Raw genomic sequence first — 17,262 nt, forward strand, 5'->3', positions numbered from 1 at the left:
AAAAAAAAAAAAAAGAGTAAAAAAATAAACTGGGCTTTTATCACATCTTTATATGCTAGGCATGGAAGAGTACCGTAGTTGACAGTACAGTTTAGAGATGCAGGGTATAATGTTGATCTCGGCCTTTGTGGCACCTAGTGTGAACTTTTGCAATTTCAGATAGTAGCTCATGGGAAGGTATTTTGTGTGTCTCAGCATCCGTAGCACAGATGCTTCACAGTGTTCATGGATCTGGGTTGCAGATCATAAGTAATTGATATTTGACTGTAATTAAAAGGAAAAAAACCAAAACTGTCTTGAAAATGCAACTGGTTATGTACTCTGGCATCCACTGCAAGTCTCAGGGCTTTATTTGCTTGTACTTTTGTTCATGTTTTCCATGCTCTGTTTTATTGCTTAACTTCTGTTCTTTAAGGTTTATCTTCTTGAGTTGTTTTTCTCTTCCATTAAGAAAGCCTGATAGTTGAAAAATTACCTCACGGATTTTTCTGTTTCTAGTATCATGTACCATAGAATACAAGGGGGGATTTTTTCCAGGGCTGGTGTGTTAGGTATTGGTTTTGCTCAGTTGTTTACTGGCAGAACTGATCCTGTGTTTCTTACCTTTCCCATCTCCTTTATGGAATGCTGTGCTCAAATGTCTCTGAAATTTCTTATTAAAAACTAGCAGGGACATATTTAATACCAGTTCTCTTCCGTGAACGAAGACTAAAAGAGCATTTCAAATCGATTGTGACTAAAATCCTAAACTTCACTTGTGTGTGTCTGAACACTGTGCCCCTCCTGCTCAAGATCTTCTGAAATAATTTTCTAGTCTGGACAAAACCTTTGACAAAAATCTGATCTCCAAGACATTACAGGCAAGTGAAAAAGAAATGCACTTTCCTACACTTTTATCTGGATTGCATGAGTTACTTTGTTTAAAAATTAAGCATGACTATTCACTTTCAGTTACTGAGGTTGTTTACTGCCTCTAAGCTTTGAATCTCGGACCCATCAGAATTTTTACTCAAACTCTTGTATGGCGTAGAGAGAGTTCAGAAAATTAAGCAGATGCTTAAATTAGGCAAACAAATAGGCCTATTAATTGCTCTATTTGGTTCAAGCCTAAGACTTTTTTTTCATCCTCTACCTGCTGTTCCTCATGTGAGCCAAAATGCAAATATTTTGAGTGCAAAATTCTGGAGATACATGGGCATTTGCATGTTAAAAAAAAAAAAAAAGAAAAAAAAGCCTTTTCTGTAAATTAATTTTGTAGATAAATGTATGTATTCACACAGTGTTACACATACATAACCATAGGTATGTTGCTCTATACAATGTTTTAAGATTCAGTAATTAAAGGAACTTGCCATTGGGTATCTTGCAAGAAGTGGTCCAAGGTACAGTCTGGATAGGAGCGGCCAAGGAAACAGGACAACTATTAATGAGACTTTGATTACTCCTCTGTGTGCAGCTTGGAGGAATACCTAAATATGTGTCTGTTAAAATCCTGAAGACTTATGTTTTAGGAGTAACCTACTGTTCTACTTCTTCATCAGTTTTCCTACAGACTTTTTTGATAGTAGACTTGACAGGATAGTCCTCAGAGAAGTAGGATACCACACACCATGAGAGAAAGTGAAATCTGTGAGATCTTGAATTCAGAATTCAGCAGGGACTTTTTATTTTGTCAGAAGTAAAGGTGTAAAGCCAGAATTTCTCCTCTGGTGCCTGCTGGAAGCAGGTTTGTCTATATCTGCTTAACATCCTAGTCCTTGCTCTCCAAATTTGGTAGGTATAAAATAAGGTAGATGCTGCTCAGTAGCAAGGTATGTGCTTCAAAAGAGAGGGGGCACAACTGAACTAAGTTAGATGGTGGTCCATGGAATAAATTTGGAATAAAATAAAAGCAAGATAAATACAGGGAAAGTGTTAGATGGACAGCATAGATAAAACTGTAAAGGGAAAATGAATGGAGATGACAGAGACAAGAAGAGTGAGAGCCCAGTTGTGGGAGACCTGAAAGGTGAGGAATTAAGAATTCATGTTTTATGTAGAAAACAATAGTCAGCTGCTAAAAAAAGTTGGAAAGGGATGAATATATTAGGCATAATGATAGATTACTTCATTAAGCCTCTCTACTTGCTGAAGTTGAATTTTTTCGTGTATCCAATTCAATCAGTCCTAAATATGGACTTGCAAATATTACCACATCTAAGAGAAATTAGAGAGAAAGACAAATTATAAACTTTTTAAAAAGTCACAGATATTTCAAGAACTCTGGGATGTTTATCACTAAAATATTAAACAAGAATTTTGTAAAGGAGAAAGTTACTGTAAATGAGCTATTCCCACAGACTTTTTAAGTACTCTAGATTTTATTTGGTATTTCATCTAAGCTCTCCAAATAGAGTACTGAGAAGTGCTATCTCTTCCTTGGCTGTGTCATTGCACAGTATGAAGCAATGTCATTAAGGCTGGCTTTCTACAAAAGTACAGATTTGCTGTAACAGTCCTTTCAACTTGAATGGAAGTTTACTTTATTTAAGATATATAAGATACTATACATAACATATTATTGCTTCAATTTCATCATGTTCATTCCGTTAACGAACACAGTCACCTGATGAAAGTTAAGCACACTTGTAATTGATGCCCTGAAGACAGGTGAGTAAGTGCATTCTAGAAGTGAGGTCCAGAAGTGTTTTACTTACTCTTTTTTGCCTTTAAAATAGTATTTAAAAAACCCGCAAACAAACACACACCCCAAAATGTTATCTTAAGCAAAAAAACTATGAAGTAACAGAATCTGAAACTCAGGGGAGGGGGGGGGGGGAAGGGAAAAGGGTTTTTTTAATAGCTCTAACACTTCCACATTGCATTCAGGTGACACTTTTGTTTCCTGTCATGATGTTGGTAACATTAATTCTTCTACAGTACTCCTCTGTTATGCATCAGGGTATATATGTTAAAATTCTGCCTTAGTGTTTCATTTAAAAAAAAAAAAAAAGAGCCCAAAACAATTTAATGGTCTATATCTAATGAATTTAAACCTGAAAGTAACACTTCTTTTAGGAGGATCATATGGTCCTGAATATATGGTATATTAACTGTTACATATGCTTTATAGCAAAGGCATGTAATAAATACAATCATAAATTTTTTGGTACGAAAACCTTATCTTATTTTAACTCCTCTTGTGTCCCAGTACCAGAAATATAATTGTGAAGAAGGAGATCCTTCTGACATTTGTATAGAGGTTTCTTTTGAGAGCATCAGGAGTGCCAATTGCATGGGCTGGGGTATAAACTGAACTCCAGGGGTTTTTAGGGTTTTTTTGTAACAGCTGCCCAGCTGATATTGATTGTGTTGTAAGCCTTTCAATTTCTTCACATAACACACAGAATTTCAGAGCTATCAGGAGAAACATACTGGTGAAGCTCATTCATTACAGACAGATTCAAAAAATTATTAGCATTTAAGAATAATTCTTCTGCACCTGGTTCATTCCACACATTTACATTCTCCATCAGCCACCTCTCATATTACAAAGATGAAGTATAGAGAAAGATTTTTGGTAAAACTTACTACAGGACAAGTGTTTTCACTGGGAATGTAAACCTGTAGCTGCTTATCAGTACTGTCACTCTCGCCTTTATATTCTAATCCTTTCTAAAATGTTAAAAATTTTAACTGTATCTTATGTTGTATTTCTTTCCCCTCTCCCTTCTTAATTCTGTGTGACATCCTGAATTCTTTACAGGATTTTGCTCTCTTGAATCTTTGATTATCCTTTATTGTAAATAAATCCATGTATTATATATAAATCCGAATGTTCAACCATTTGTTGTCTCTTTCTCATGTTTTCTTTCTCATTTCCCCCTTTTATCATCCTCTACAATGTCTGGAACCAGTAGGGTAATTTATAATATTCATGTCTCTTTTTCATTCCCTTGAATGTTTTTGGTAATTTTGAATGGTTGGTATTGCGCAAGTTTAAAACTTTAAGCTAGTCAATGTAATTGCATATACTAGGGAATAATTGCGATTCATTAATGGGATAGTGAAATAATAACACATTGTATTACGTGCCCAGTTTATTATGTTAATTTTTGATCAGAATTTATTTGACTCTAGTCTTGTAAAGCTGAGGGAAACTTAATTAAAGTAAAATCTGACAGTGAATTAAATACTAAGGGAAAAGTATGCTGTATTTCATGTACGTGAACTTACTCTGTGTTCAGTTAACTTACGACCACTTTTGATAATTTGAGTAGATTTCATATGCTTAAAATGAAAATTAGTTTTGTTGAAGTCTTTGCAGTTATTTGTATTTACATTGGATTCGTAAATCATGATACAGAAAATAGTGCAGAAATTGTGTTACTCTACAAGTAAAAAATAATGGGTTTGTAGAGTACTATTTCACTTCTGCTCCCCAACTTGAAAATAGTTTTCTTTCCAGTTCTCACCATGCTGTCATATTCCCTAGTTTTACTGCCAAATTAGTTGAGATTTTTTCCCTACTGAAAGAAAACTGAGCTATTTTTAAAAGTGGTTTTTTCCTATTTATAATACTACTTTAGCTATTCTTAGTACTAAAAAAAAATATAAGGTTGCAGTCTCCCTCAACTGATTTTGCAGGTTAAAGAGATACCAGCTAGTTTTATTTTCAGTTTTTATTGAATTGCTTAAAAGGTTAGTGGGAAATGTTAAAAAAAATGATGTTGTAGAGCTGTGGAAAAAATTAGTTATGCAGGAGAATTTTAGATGTTCACAAGGAACTAGCTTTGAACAGGTGACCCTGTTTTCTTGGTCTCGGACTCCAGTTTGCCTTCTGAAATCCCATTAAGCATTTACTATTTAGAATATTTATTCCTCAGAGTAGAATTCTTTTCTAGCACAATATTCTGGGATGATTACAGATGAAGTAATATTGCTGACACTTGCTTACATGGTAGTTAAAAATTCAGGGCTCTGAAATGTCTTTCGGATTAAAAAAATTCATCCTTGTACCTTTGTAGTTAAGTGGTTCTATTTGGTAAAATATATGTGAGAACTTAAGGGGTGCCCTGCAGTCTCAAACAGTCCATCCAGCCCAGTGTTCAGTCTCAGGCAGTGGTGGTGGAGAGTTTATTCAGTGGGACTACACTAGCTAGAGTCCCAGCCACTTCTTAGAGTCTGCTCACCTCAGATTCCGCCAGTATCTACAGTCACTGGATTAGGGGTGTTAGAGGGTACCTCTGTGCCAGGTCCATGTAAACCTTTGTCATTCTTGGTTTTGCTGTTCTTTTGAACAGGAGTGGTCATCTTCCTCAACTACCAATGCAAATTCTAGGCAATCATAATTTTCTTCTTGGGTGCATGTTTCAAATCATTGGAGAAATGTACTCAGGAACATTCTGTTTTGTTTGGGTTTCTTTCCCCCTGTCCAACCATGTAGATGTCCTGTTTGTTACAAACAGCAATAAATTAATAAGGATATGCTATATCCATGTTGCTATCTTTTGAAAAATCCCATAGGAAAATATTCGAACTGTCCCCCCCAAAAGTAGATACGTGTTTCCTCTAAAAGGAGTCTGCAGAGAATGCTTTTGCCCACTCCAGCTGTTTCACAAATAAGCTTGTTTCGCTCTTAATCTTTACATTAGCACATGGAAAAAACTGTTGGCATCATGTGGCTGGGCAGGACTTTTACCTGACATCTCCTTGAGTGCTTTCCTGCCAGACATTCATACTTCTGAAGTTTTTTCCTAGGTTGACCACCTTACTGATCTTTGACAGACAAGCCAGTTATATGTTTCTTTCATGACATGTCACATATCCATAATATTCACTTTGTCTTTTTTTTAAGCCCTGTTCAAGCAACAGAATGGAAATGGTGTCCGTGGCAGCAGCTGCTCCACGAGCAGTGTGTTGTAGAATGATAGACGTTATGTGACTTCTGTCCATCTGCTTTGGAAATGTATCCTAGCTTTACACACAGTTTTCCCACTACCCTCCAATTTCATTGAAGAAACTCATGTGTGTGCTGGGGGGTTCTATTCTTCCACATGTGTTGTTCATTGTATATAGCAGTTAACTCTGGGTGACAGTAATCTGTCATCAGTGTCTGCTTGTGTGAAATGTGTTACTCCTTCCTTTGAAACTTTTTTCCTGTTGCTGTTAAGAAAGAAGGTGAGAACAACTTTTAATACTCATGTAGATCTTTAAACTGTACATACTTTTTCAAGCAGTACTTATTTGACACTTTGGCCATGTTTCCTGTCCAAAGCATGTGATCAATTGATTCTTTTTCGTATTAATAAATAGGTTTCAGCTCCTCTCTGAGTTGTTGCTAAAACTGTTAAAAAGATTTGTCTGTGTAACAGGATCTGCAAATCCTCCTTGCTTTTTGCTTAGTAAAGTGCTTTTTCTGGCATGGGATATAGAGTTCACCAGGTACCATAAACTATCTTGCCAAAACACTGCATTCCTACATTAATTTAACTGCATATACTCTAGACCTTTTGTTATTGTAGATATGTCACCAAAAAAACCCTCCAGTTATAATGCATTCTGCTGTCTCAGCACATGTATCTCACATGGACTTTTTCTAAAACACTTGCAAAAAGAAAAAAGAACTTTCAAAATGTTTTAAAATAGTCATTGAGGCCTCAGATATTTCAGCCATCATTAACAGTAGGATAATTAAAATACCACTGTAAAATATTAATCATGGTAATTTGACAGGAAGTTAACAAAACTTTTGTGAGAGCTGTCATGTATGTAGACATGAGTTTAGCACTTGAGCAATATGGGAAGGCATGGATGAAACATAATGAAGTTAAAAGGGGTTTGCATATTTGCCTTAGAGTATTATTTGCAAGTGTTTCTGCCATAATATTTAAGTATTCTTGTTGTAAATAATCCAATATTCATTACTTTGAGGAAATACTTTCTTAATCTATTATATTCTTTAGACTGTATTTGGTGTTTCATAGAATGTCAGAAACAATGCATAACCTTTTTAATTAACCCCCCACCACGCCCCAAGCTCTTCTCTCTCCTCCAAAAGAGAATAAAGGAGAATAAAATAGCCCCCCAGGTTTTATGTAAAAAAAAACCCCAAACAACCAACCTAACAAACCAAAAACCACCACCAACAACAACAAAAAAACCAAAACCCACCCAGAAAAAAACCACACAAACCAAAAATACTGGGAGATCTGTTCGTAAGCTATCTTTTATATAATAGAGTTGTTATGAAAATATCCTGTGAAGGTACATTTTTTATCTTAATTGAAGACACATTAGTCTTTAATAGTACAACTCTGGTCAAACCAAACTAGTGCTATAACTTCCAGCCTAATGGAAATCACCATAACAGGGGAAAGCCAGGGGTTATAGTCTCTTCTTGTAGCCTGATATTGTTATAACTGTATTTAACAGCACTCAAAAGACTAGGAAATGTGTTGTCTGTATGTGATAATTCGTCAGTTACTCAGGCTGGATAGACAAAATAGCTGCAGACAAAACTGAGAAGAGTACTGAGGCTTTTTAGGGAGGCTGGGATGATGAGGAGGAGAGTTGTTGTCTCTGTGAGAGACCTGCTGGAGTTTGTGGAGCTCCACCTGGGGATGGATGATGAGGCAAATGAGAGCTTGTGAGTAAGGATTAAAGAACAGACCACTATGGGTGACACAATAATGGGTGTCTGCTGTAGGCTACCTCATTAGGAAGAAGAGTTAGATCAGGCATTCTACAGACAGCTAGAAGAAGCCTTCTGTTTGCAGGGCCTGGTCCTCATGGAGGACTTTAACCATCTGCTGGAGGGACAGTGCAGCAGGGCATAAGCAATCCAGGGAATTCCTGGAGAGTATCGATAACTTCCTGACCTGAGTGACAGAGGAGCCAATGAGGAGAGATACTCTGCTGGACCTCATAAAGAAGAAAGAGCTGGTTGTGGGTGGGAAAGTCAAAGGCAGCCTTGACTGCAATGACCATGACATAGTGGAGTTCAGAATCCTGACAGGAGGGAGCAGGGCAAAAACCAAGCTCACAACCCTTGACTTCAGGAGAGCAAACTTTGGCCTTTTCAGAGATGTTTGAATAAGTCCCATGTGATAGGGTCCTAGAGGGACGAAGGGTCCAAGAAAGCTGTTTACTATTCAAGGATCACCTCCTCCAAGCTCAAGAACAGTCTATCCCAACAAGCACAAAGTTGAGCAATAATCCAGGATATCTAGTAATATCCTAGTAAGAGGCAGACCTTAGAGGACAAGGCAGTGTCCTAAAAAATCTAGTATACCTTTTATATCTTTGAAAGCAGGACTTTTTCTGGAAAGACGAATTAATATTCCTCATCTGTCTGGCATAAATACTTGTGACAACAAGCAGGCAAAATTAGCCTCATAATATTGTTAATCAACTGTAAGAACTTCTCTGCAATACCAAATGAACATTGAGAACATCCACAACCTTGATGAAACCATGCTACAAAACTACTTTGCAGCATGGATTCCAGTTAGTGCTAACCATGAGTTTCTTACTCTGTGGGATTTTCATATGCACTATCTCTCTGAACACAGAAGAAAGAATCAGCTTCACCCACAAGTCGATGGGGAAGAATTAGGATTTCTTAGGTTACTGCAATCTGAAGAACCATAGATTACACTTGTAAGAAATCTCACCACATGCTCTACAAGAACTGTCCATGTTGATGGATGTCTTAAGTCTGAAAATGGTTAAGTCATGGCTTCCCTTCTATAAAGTAGGTCTTGCTATTTACTCTTTAATCCATTTGGTTGCATAGCTTGTTTGTGCTTTGCATCCACCAGTAATTACTCTTACTGTGCTGCAAGTATATACAGAATGTAGGTAAGTCGGTTAAACTAAAGTCTAGAGATGTTAATTCCCATCTATAATTTCATGACTTGAAATTTACTAGTGACAGCTTTTGTCAGTTGGGTTCATATGTATTGTCTGTATAATCAATTTGCCTGATTTTGCTTTGCTGTTAAGCCTTATTAATATGTAAACCCATGGCCAACCAGACAGGAGTCTGAGATTGTTAATGAACTATGGAGGTGTTCACCTGTTGGTCATCCCTTTAAATCACAAATATCTCAACAGAAATTTAATAGTTGTTTCTACAAAATGGATATTTAGGAGCTCCTACTTAAAATCAATGAGTCCTATATCTTGCTTTCTTGTAACAAATTCACTTTCTCTTAGATTGTGAATTCCTGTGATTCAGGCTGTCTTTATTATCTTTACATGTCCATAAATACCTTTTCAATGCTGAAATTAATTGGGCCTGTGAAGCAAGAATCACAGTTCTTTTTTTCACGATAAACATGTTTAATCACAGCTGCAGTAGATGAGGAGATGCAGTGAAGTAAATACAAATATCAAGGATGACCCTTTATTATTTTGCATTCTGCTTTATGATTTTTTTCAAAAAGACTTTATGGGGTTGCCAACACTGTAGTATAATAATTTAAGGAAAAAAAAATTAAAAAAATTTTAGAAGCAGGTGCTTTTTCTGTGTCACCACCTTGTTGGGATACTCTTGTATTCATTTGTACAGCAGTTTTATTTTTCTGAATGTAAAAATAATTTAAAAGCCAAAATAAAGTCCAGCTGTCTTTGGGGTTCTTGTCCAAAACAATCTTTAACTTCATTTCTCATTCTTCTCAGCAGCCTCTTGGCTAAAAAGGCACCTAAAATAAATTCCCCTTATCTTTCAGGTTTTTTAGGAATCTGATTCTTGTTTTACTGTGTCTTGAGGAGCTGGACAGCAAAATACATCTCAGTGGCTGAGAATTTTGAGACAAAGCATAACTTACATGTATTTCCTGCAGCATGGATTTCAATACGCTGCAAAATAGCCAGAACGGTTTTCAATCAGAAATGTGGCCACTCTGTAGAGCACTTGGGTAAGGAGTAAGAATTGTGGGTTCTGGATTGTCCTCAGTCTCATCTCCTTCCTTCTAGAATAATGTCCTAATCACCTGATAGCAGAGTCGCCTTTAAATTTCAATCATTATACTGCAAAGAAGGCAGGATATTTGAGTCCATAACACATGAATTTTTATGATGGGCTACATGAGGCTGCAGGATGTTCTGCTGAGTTACCAAATGTTTGGGTGTATTTTCTGTTTTGCAATGCATAAGAATTTTCAGTCTAGCAAAATTTTTCCACTTATAGAAATAAATGGTTGTCACTTCTATAATTATGGTTAAGCAGTAGTTAATGCTTTCTTTGTCCAACACATTGTGGCTGATTGCAGTTCACATCTATGAAAGCGTTTGCATGTTGCTTTGTTCTTCTTTAGTCTATAATGGAGAACTTTGAATTGTTCATTTGTAAAAGCTCAGTACGTTAATAAATGATGGTGTTAACTATCTTTTCAGCATAAAACACAGATAATAGAGTCCTTTCATGAGTGAATATTTTAAATTCTCTTTTTACTAGGAAAATGTTCTCTGTAGGATTTAATTTTTTTACCAAAAACTACTAGCTAGAAGCTAATTTGAAGCATCAGGAGTCAGATGATAACAAAATAGGGTAAAAGGCAACAAATATAATTGCTTGTCTGCTGTTTATAGATTATCTAAAGAGCAGCCATGAAGTTGACACTCAGTTTCTGAGTGGCAGCTGTGAATTTGACAATTATCTTGTCCATTTCCGAAAACTGTAAGCATCAGCAACTGTTGGCACACTCAGGAAAATAGTATTGCCTGGTTTATCTGTTTTCCTTTTTAAAGATTATTACCACCTCTGCTGTGTCTGAAAATTGTTCTAAATGAAAACTTCAGTTTTTCTAAAATTTTTATCTTGCTTCCAAAGCCAGGTTTTTTTCACTTCTCCATGGTATTTCATGTTTAACATTCAGTCATGACTACAGAATACAGCTGAACGTGTTACAAAGAGTGATTTGAGCAACCTTCACTTAGATTATAAAATCTGAATGATCACTACAACCACACCCATAAAACAATGAACTTTCATAAAAGACAAATTAAATAGAAGGAAAACGGGCGTTTCACAAGGACAGAGTGAATGTGGAGAGACCTTTTCATTCCAAGGTATGTCAGCTGGGTTATAATTGGCTCTAATTAGCACACTGTATTCAGCTATAAAAATCCTTTACCTTGAAGCTCAGTGACACTCAAAGATGTGAAATTTCTTCCTACCTTTGAAAACATCAAAGAAAGTGCTTCCAATCTAGCTTTTACAACTGAAAGTTCAGTGATCAGTGCAGGAAAGGTGCAAATATATCAACAGGCATAAAGAATATTGATCTTTGGCTGGAAGAACTCTGGAAGAGTTAATTGGTCAAACCAGATGTCATTGTCTAGAATTAAAAATATATCTACATATATCAACATCAAATGCCAGTTATACTTTCAGCAATATGTAAGAAAAATGATGGACTTAAAATAAATAAAAGTGATCAGAATCAGCTTGAAGATTTCTTAGTTACCCATTCAGTTGTGTGATGATCCTGATGTCTTTTAATTTCACTTTGGAAAACTGGATTGTGGAAGGTTAGCTGTGATTGTGTGCAGGTGATAGAGCATTAATTTTTTTTTATCCTGTTATATGTGTTCAGAAAATGTTTTCATCTCTTGGAAGGATCTAATTGATATATCCGTGCAGCAGAACTGTATGAAATTCTGAAACACCCCTGCCAGTGCCAGTTGGTTACTTCTCATTATTATGGGCACAATGATGGTTGAACTTGTAATTGAAACTGCTTTATCATTTTTATCATCAACACTCATTTTCAGTTGCTCATAAGTTTTTCCAAGTTGTGCCATACAACTTTAACAAGAAACACTTTTGAAAATAAGATTGGCAATACTACAGACAAAACAGTCCAATTTAAAGCAAATCATAGAATCATTCTAGTTCCATGTTCTTGTTAAAACACATTTAAAAACATGATGGTAGCTTAATGTGCTAAATGAAGTGATTTTGTCCTAATACAAGAGACCTCATTACAAATGAACTTTTCGAAGTAGTTAATTTTCATACATTGACAACATAATAAGGATGCAGGTCATGGTTCCAGCAGAAGATGGATGCAGAAGCTAGTCCTTTCTTTGATCTGCTCTGTTGCCTTAGGGAAAAGTTCAGTGGGTGGGGAGTCAGCCAACACACCCTTTAGTTACAGTTCCAGCTTTTTCATCTACTTAGTGTTAATTTTCTTTTTTGGCAGAGTTCTATTTTCTCTGCATAGTCTGGCTACTCTATAACAGCAAATAGGTGCCTGTATATCTAATGCTTGTTTTACTAAAAGCGCAGAGTAAAAAAAGCAACGAAACTGTTCACGGAAGAAGCAAGAGGATTTTGAGAGGAAGGTATCAGCTGAGAATAACTGAGGTTGTGTTTCACAATGTGAGAAAATGACATTGTGTCACTTTTTTCTGTTACCTGCAACTTGCTATTTTCTTTTCCTTGTGTTTTATACCATAAGATTAGGTGGAGTTCCATGGCTTAGATCTGGGGCCAGCCAGGTCATACTCACTGTCTTGGGAAGGTAGGAATAATGCAAAATTTGGGATAAAATAGGAGCATGCATAGTGTGTAGCACCGAGTTAGGAAGGTAGCTCGTGGCTGCCTAATGTTGGGCTTATTTGCCCAAGGCTGCACCTACTCATGCAACCTTCTTTCATCTCTTCAATCCAGATACTGAACTGATTCATGTAAAAAGCTAAACAGACTAGAAAACATACATCTAGTGATGGACTCTTGACAAACCTCAAGAGGTACTTTTTCATATATGCACTGAGGATGAGAGCAGCTTGTCAGACGCCTTTGAATAACTTAAGTTTTTGTCTAGAGATGGGAAGAAGTTTTTTCATGTAGCTGTTGATACTAAAGTTGTGATCTCTGCCTTCAGCTGTATTGTATATGATTGGGAGGTTGCACAACTTACTTTTAAAAGTGTTGGGTATGGAAGCCTATTCTCATCAAATGACAAGTATTATTCTTTTAATCTTACTGTTTTCTCCAGCAAATTTATTAGGTTTATAGTGCATATACTTAGCTATGCTGCCCATACTAACTGGCTTGAATATGCTGCTTCTCATAGGCAGAACTAGAGATGAGGACCGATTTCTTGCATTCCTTCATGTATAGCATGAAACTGGTGAATCACACTTAAAAAGTATATGTTGATTGAGTCATGATGACAGCTGCTGAACTGGAAGAGGTTTGCATCAAAGCTCTTTGGCTTATGATTTTTGGTGTGTCTTAAAAAGGATGCACATTACATATGAAGAACTTCCAGATTTCAAGCTAAAGCACTCTAAAGTGGGTGTACATCAAGGTCTGTTTTTTTCTGTGTATTTATGCAGAATGACTGCTACAGTGACATAATCACTGTTTTGCATGATCACTGTATGATTCAATATGCAGAATGGACAACAAATGGAGTAAGAATTTCAAGAAGCTTTCTTTTTACGGTTAGGCTAGCATCTAGGGAAACTGGGTGGCATTCCTTTTTCTGACAGATTTGAATGGGGTGTCAAAGGCCACTCAAAAGAAAAAGATGTCTATATTAGCAGGGACTAAAAGATTCCATAAGCAAGCCTAAGTTTGGTATCACATAGCTTTTAAGTAACTGATGCTGCAATATAATGTTCATCTAGTACGTGTAAAAACTGCTAGAATGCTAGGTAATGGCAGATTTTGCACTTAAAGTATGGGATGGATTTCAGCTGAAGGAAACCATAAGGAACATGATTTAATATGTTTTGGAACAGATTAGATCCACAGAGTTAAAATAGCTTTCTAGTACAAATTCTGATTGGTTTTAATGTTAGGTTGTTTTTTTCATTTTCTGTTTCTGTTTTACAGTGTTATGTGGGAACCAATGGGAGACGGTAAAAAGATTATTTCGCTGGCTGATAATAACATATTACTGTGGGATTTGCAAGAAAGTTCAGCCAAAGCTGTGGTAAGAATTTTTTTTTAACAAATCACGATACATTTGAATATAGTACAAACAACAACATTCACTAGCCTAGAATTGGCTAGTCTTTTAACTACTCCTTCAGAAATATCTTGTTGCCTTTAATGTGGGTGGGGCAAATGAATACCATATCAGTTGTCTTGAATACGAGTGTATAAGAGTAGTATTTTGTATCTGTTGCTAATGGTTAAATATTTTCCTTTTTCTAGAGTTCCCCTTACTTTCCTACTGGTTTTACAGTGAATAATCTAAAATAAAGCAATGCTAATTTGATAAATGTGTGTGAGGGAAAAGTGATCAGTAAAGCCAAAGGTTATTGAATTCAGATAATAGTATATTAATTCATGTTGGTTAACACCATGCAGCTGTCTGTTTAATTTACAACCCTTGTATGTGTAAGTGTAATATAAATTTCTGTATTTATTATGCACTGCTTTGATTTCTCAGTATTTAATTTAGTACTATACTGTCTATTCAGATTATTTCACTCGTTAAAACCTTATTCAGAACATATGTAAAAAGGTGTCATTGGCATAGATTCCTGTCTGATTATGCCACCTCTTATAGATAAAAAAAAAGTTTGCTTATTTATGTATAATGACATAGATTGTATCTAGAAAACTTCAAATGTTTCTATATAGAGTCATTTAGGTCAGTGTCTGTCCTTAAAAATGGAAACTGATTATGTCAAGGACATTATTATTCAGTTGATCTGTTGTCACTTCTTGAACAAACTCCTCAGTTTCGAGTTAATTTCTATTCTTGGATGCTGCAGAATCAGATTTTTGAACTGGCAGTTGCTTAAAGAGTCAAGACATTGTGTCCATAAATTCTTCCCTGTTGTAGTGTCTGACTGTGTGCAAATAGATGAAGTCTTGAGCTGTTACTATTTTGCTACATTTTGCATGCTATCAGTGTAGTGTAATACAGTTTAATCCCTTATGTTCATAATCAAGCCCCTTTGGGTTCCTTCACTAGGTGAAGAAACTTCAGCTTTTTTTTCACCTGGAACTTCAATCATTGTTATGTTACCTTACAAGTTGTCTTCAAAGTGGTGTTTGTTTTTATCAAATTGATGTTGAGAGTTTCTGAAGGCTTGCCTTCAGGAGCTTATCTGTGGCATTGTATCCCCTGGATTTGTGTTAGTCCTACATTAGTCAGTATTTCTTTTCTAATGTCTCCATAACGCACAGACTTTTTTGGAATGTGTTCTTCAAACCTTCAAAAACTACTTTTGGGGGTGGTCCTGCTTCCATGCTATAGCTTTTCACATCTCTTTGAAGTGCTGGGACTGCTAGACTACTTAGCATTTTCCCTTTCTCCTCCTTTCTCTCTTTGGGCAGCTCTGTCCTCTCTTGCTAAAGTTCTTTTAATGTTAATTAGTTTTTTCATTGTCCGAACCACTTTCTCATAACTATCTCAAACTTCTTCCTAATCCTAACCTCTCTGAAATAGGATTTTCCTTGGGATGCTGTCTAGTGTGTTACCAGTCTCTCTATAAGTATGTGTGGGAATCTTGTAATGAATGCCAAATGCTTTTTTTTTTTTCCTTATTTTATTTTTCTTGGGATTTATTTACTAAAATTTTGCATGTTGTGTCTTCACTTTGCTATTCCTTTCCTCAAAACTAACCTCCTCACTCCGTCACACAAATACTTGTGAAAGTAAGCATGATTTCCATTTTCTTTTCCTTCCATTGCTAGAACTGGGTTCTGCATAATTTTGGAGAGGACTAGGCTCTTCACCAAACTATGTAATTTCAGCATGATTTTGGAAATCAGTATTTCTGTCCTCAAAGCGATATTCAGCTTGCAGATCCCTTCAGTATTTCAATTAGTGTTCCTAGAACATCTTTTATTCTGTTACTTTTAAAATATGCCTGTACTGCATCAAATATTGATGGCAAAATAAGGACTCCAGAAGGCAAAGTGATAAAGAAACTAGTGGGATTTAACCTGTGACATTGCTATATGCTTATATTTGATAAAAGGAAACAAGAAAAACCGGAAGTGAAATTTTGCATCAAAAAACCTGCTTCATCTAATGAAGCTAACACTATGAAAGTAGATATATCGACCCTTGACCGACATCTTCAGATAAGGAGAATTTTGAAATCTTTGTTAAAAACCTTAGTTTGCAGAAGTTAGGAGTGTCATTTATATTTTACAGTCAGGCTTTCAGGAGGCGTGATACAGAATTTGACTGATTCTCTATATTTCTGTATAAAATAATCTAGTATCTCATGTGAATAGACTGTAAATTAGAATTGCCTGTGATTAAAATTTTACCTGGAAATAACTGTTTACCATTATCAGTCTTCTGCTCCAGCAATTTTGAGTTACTCTTAGATGGTATTTGCTGCATCACTGAGTCAGTGACTGCTTTTTAAAGTGAAGTTTAATAGTGAAAGTCCATGGAAACTTCACCACAGATAATGTATATCCAGGCATCTAAATCTTAAGTCAGGTGACTATCTTCTAAGATGACTGGTACTGGTGCATTCCTGTTGAATATTTGTCTGCAACAAATTTGTCTCAAACATGTCTGTGGGTTCCTGAGTTAACCAGAGTCCAGCTGAACAAGACTGAGGAAAGCATGAGCATCTCTTTGAAATGCCTACCGTAGACGTTCCAGTAATTAAAATGATGATAACCTAAAGTCCAGTATCATAGGCTTTTCAGGCCTAGCATCAACTGCTGTGTATTTCTGAAATCTCTGAGTACGTGCTTCCTAAGAGATTAACTCCCTGTTAGAATCTGTAGAAGGCTGAAAAACAACTCTTATTCTGTAGCAATTTTATATTTACAAAAAATTATGTAGGACTGACAGTTACAGGGAGCAATGAGGAAAAATAAGAAATGTTTCATTACTGAGGTGGCTTTCTGTTTAAAAAAACAACTAAAAACACCAAAAAAATTAATAGTCTACCCCATCCTTTGCTGCTATAGTACTTAGAATGCAAGAGAGAAGTCTGTGAGAACAGGTTGGTTAGGAGACAGATAGCATTGGTACAGGTAAGCAATAAATATATTTTCCATTTGATTATCACCATGTACAAGGAGTGTTTGTAGGCCAATAAGCTGTTGGTGAAATAGTGATTTCTTTCTGTATATGTCCTGTTTATAAGGGATTGTTGAATGCAAAATATGTTGTAACCCTCAAAAGCACATGATTTGTATTTTAATGCTTTTTGGTCAGAGTGTAAAAATAGATTTTTCTGGGATATTGAGAAAAAGAGCTTTTTGGCCTTGAAAACAGGTATAGGACAGCCTACAGAAAAAAAAGAAAAATCAACTCTCACCAACATTAAAAA

At 35.9% G+C, this 17,262-nt stretch overlaps 1 protein-coding gene across 3 annotated transcripts in view; it reads left to right on the forward strand.

The window, feature by feature from the left end:
* The window catches only part of TSSC1 (tumor suppressing subtransferable candidate 1), a 97,999-nt gene that overhangs the window by 50,339 nt on the left and 30,398 nt on the right, over positions 1 to 17,262 (forward strand). For all 3 annotated transcript variants that reach the window (XM_010566716.1, XM_010566715.1, XM_010566717.1), the window contains one exon: positions 13,835 to 13,934. In XM_010566716.1, the coding sequence (XP_010565018.1) occupies positions 13,835 to 13,934 (100 nt within the window). The remainder of the gene's footprint in view (positions 1 to 13,834; positions 13,935 to 17,262) is intronic.

The sequence above is a fragment of the Haliaeetus leucocephalus genome, unplaced genomic scaffold (assembly GCF_000737465.1).
Source record: "Haliaeetus leucocephalus isolate CR32 unplaced genomic scaffold, Haliaeetus_leucocephalus-4.0 Scaffold217, whole genome shotgun sequence".
Classification (NCBI taxonomy): Eukaryota; Metazoa; Chordata; class Aves; order Accipitriformes; family Accipitridae; genus Haliaeetus; species Haliaeetus leucocephalus.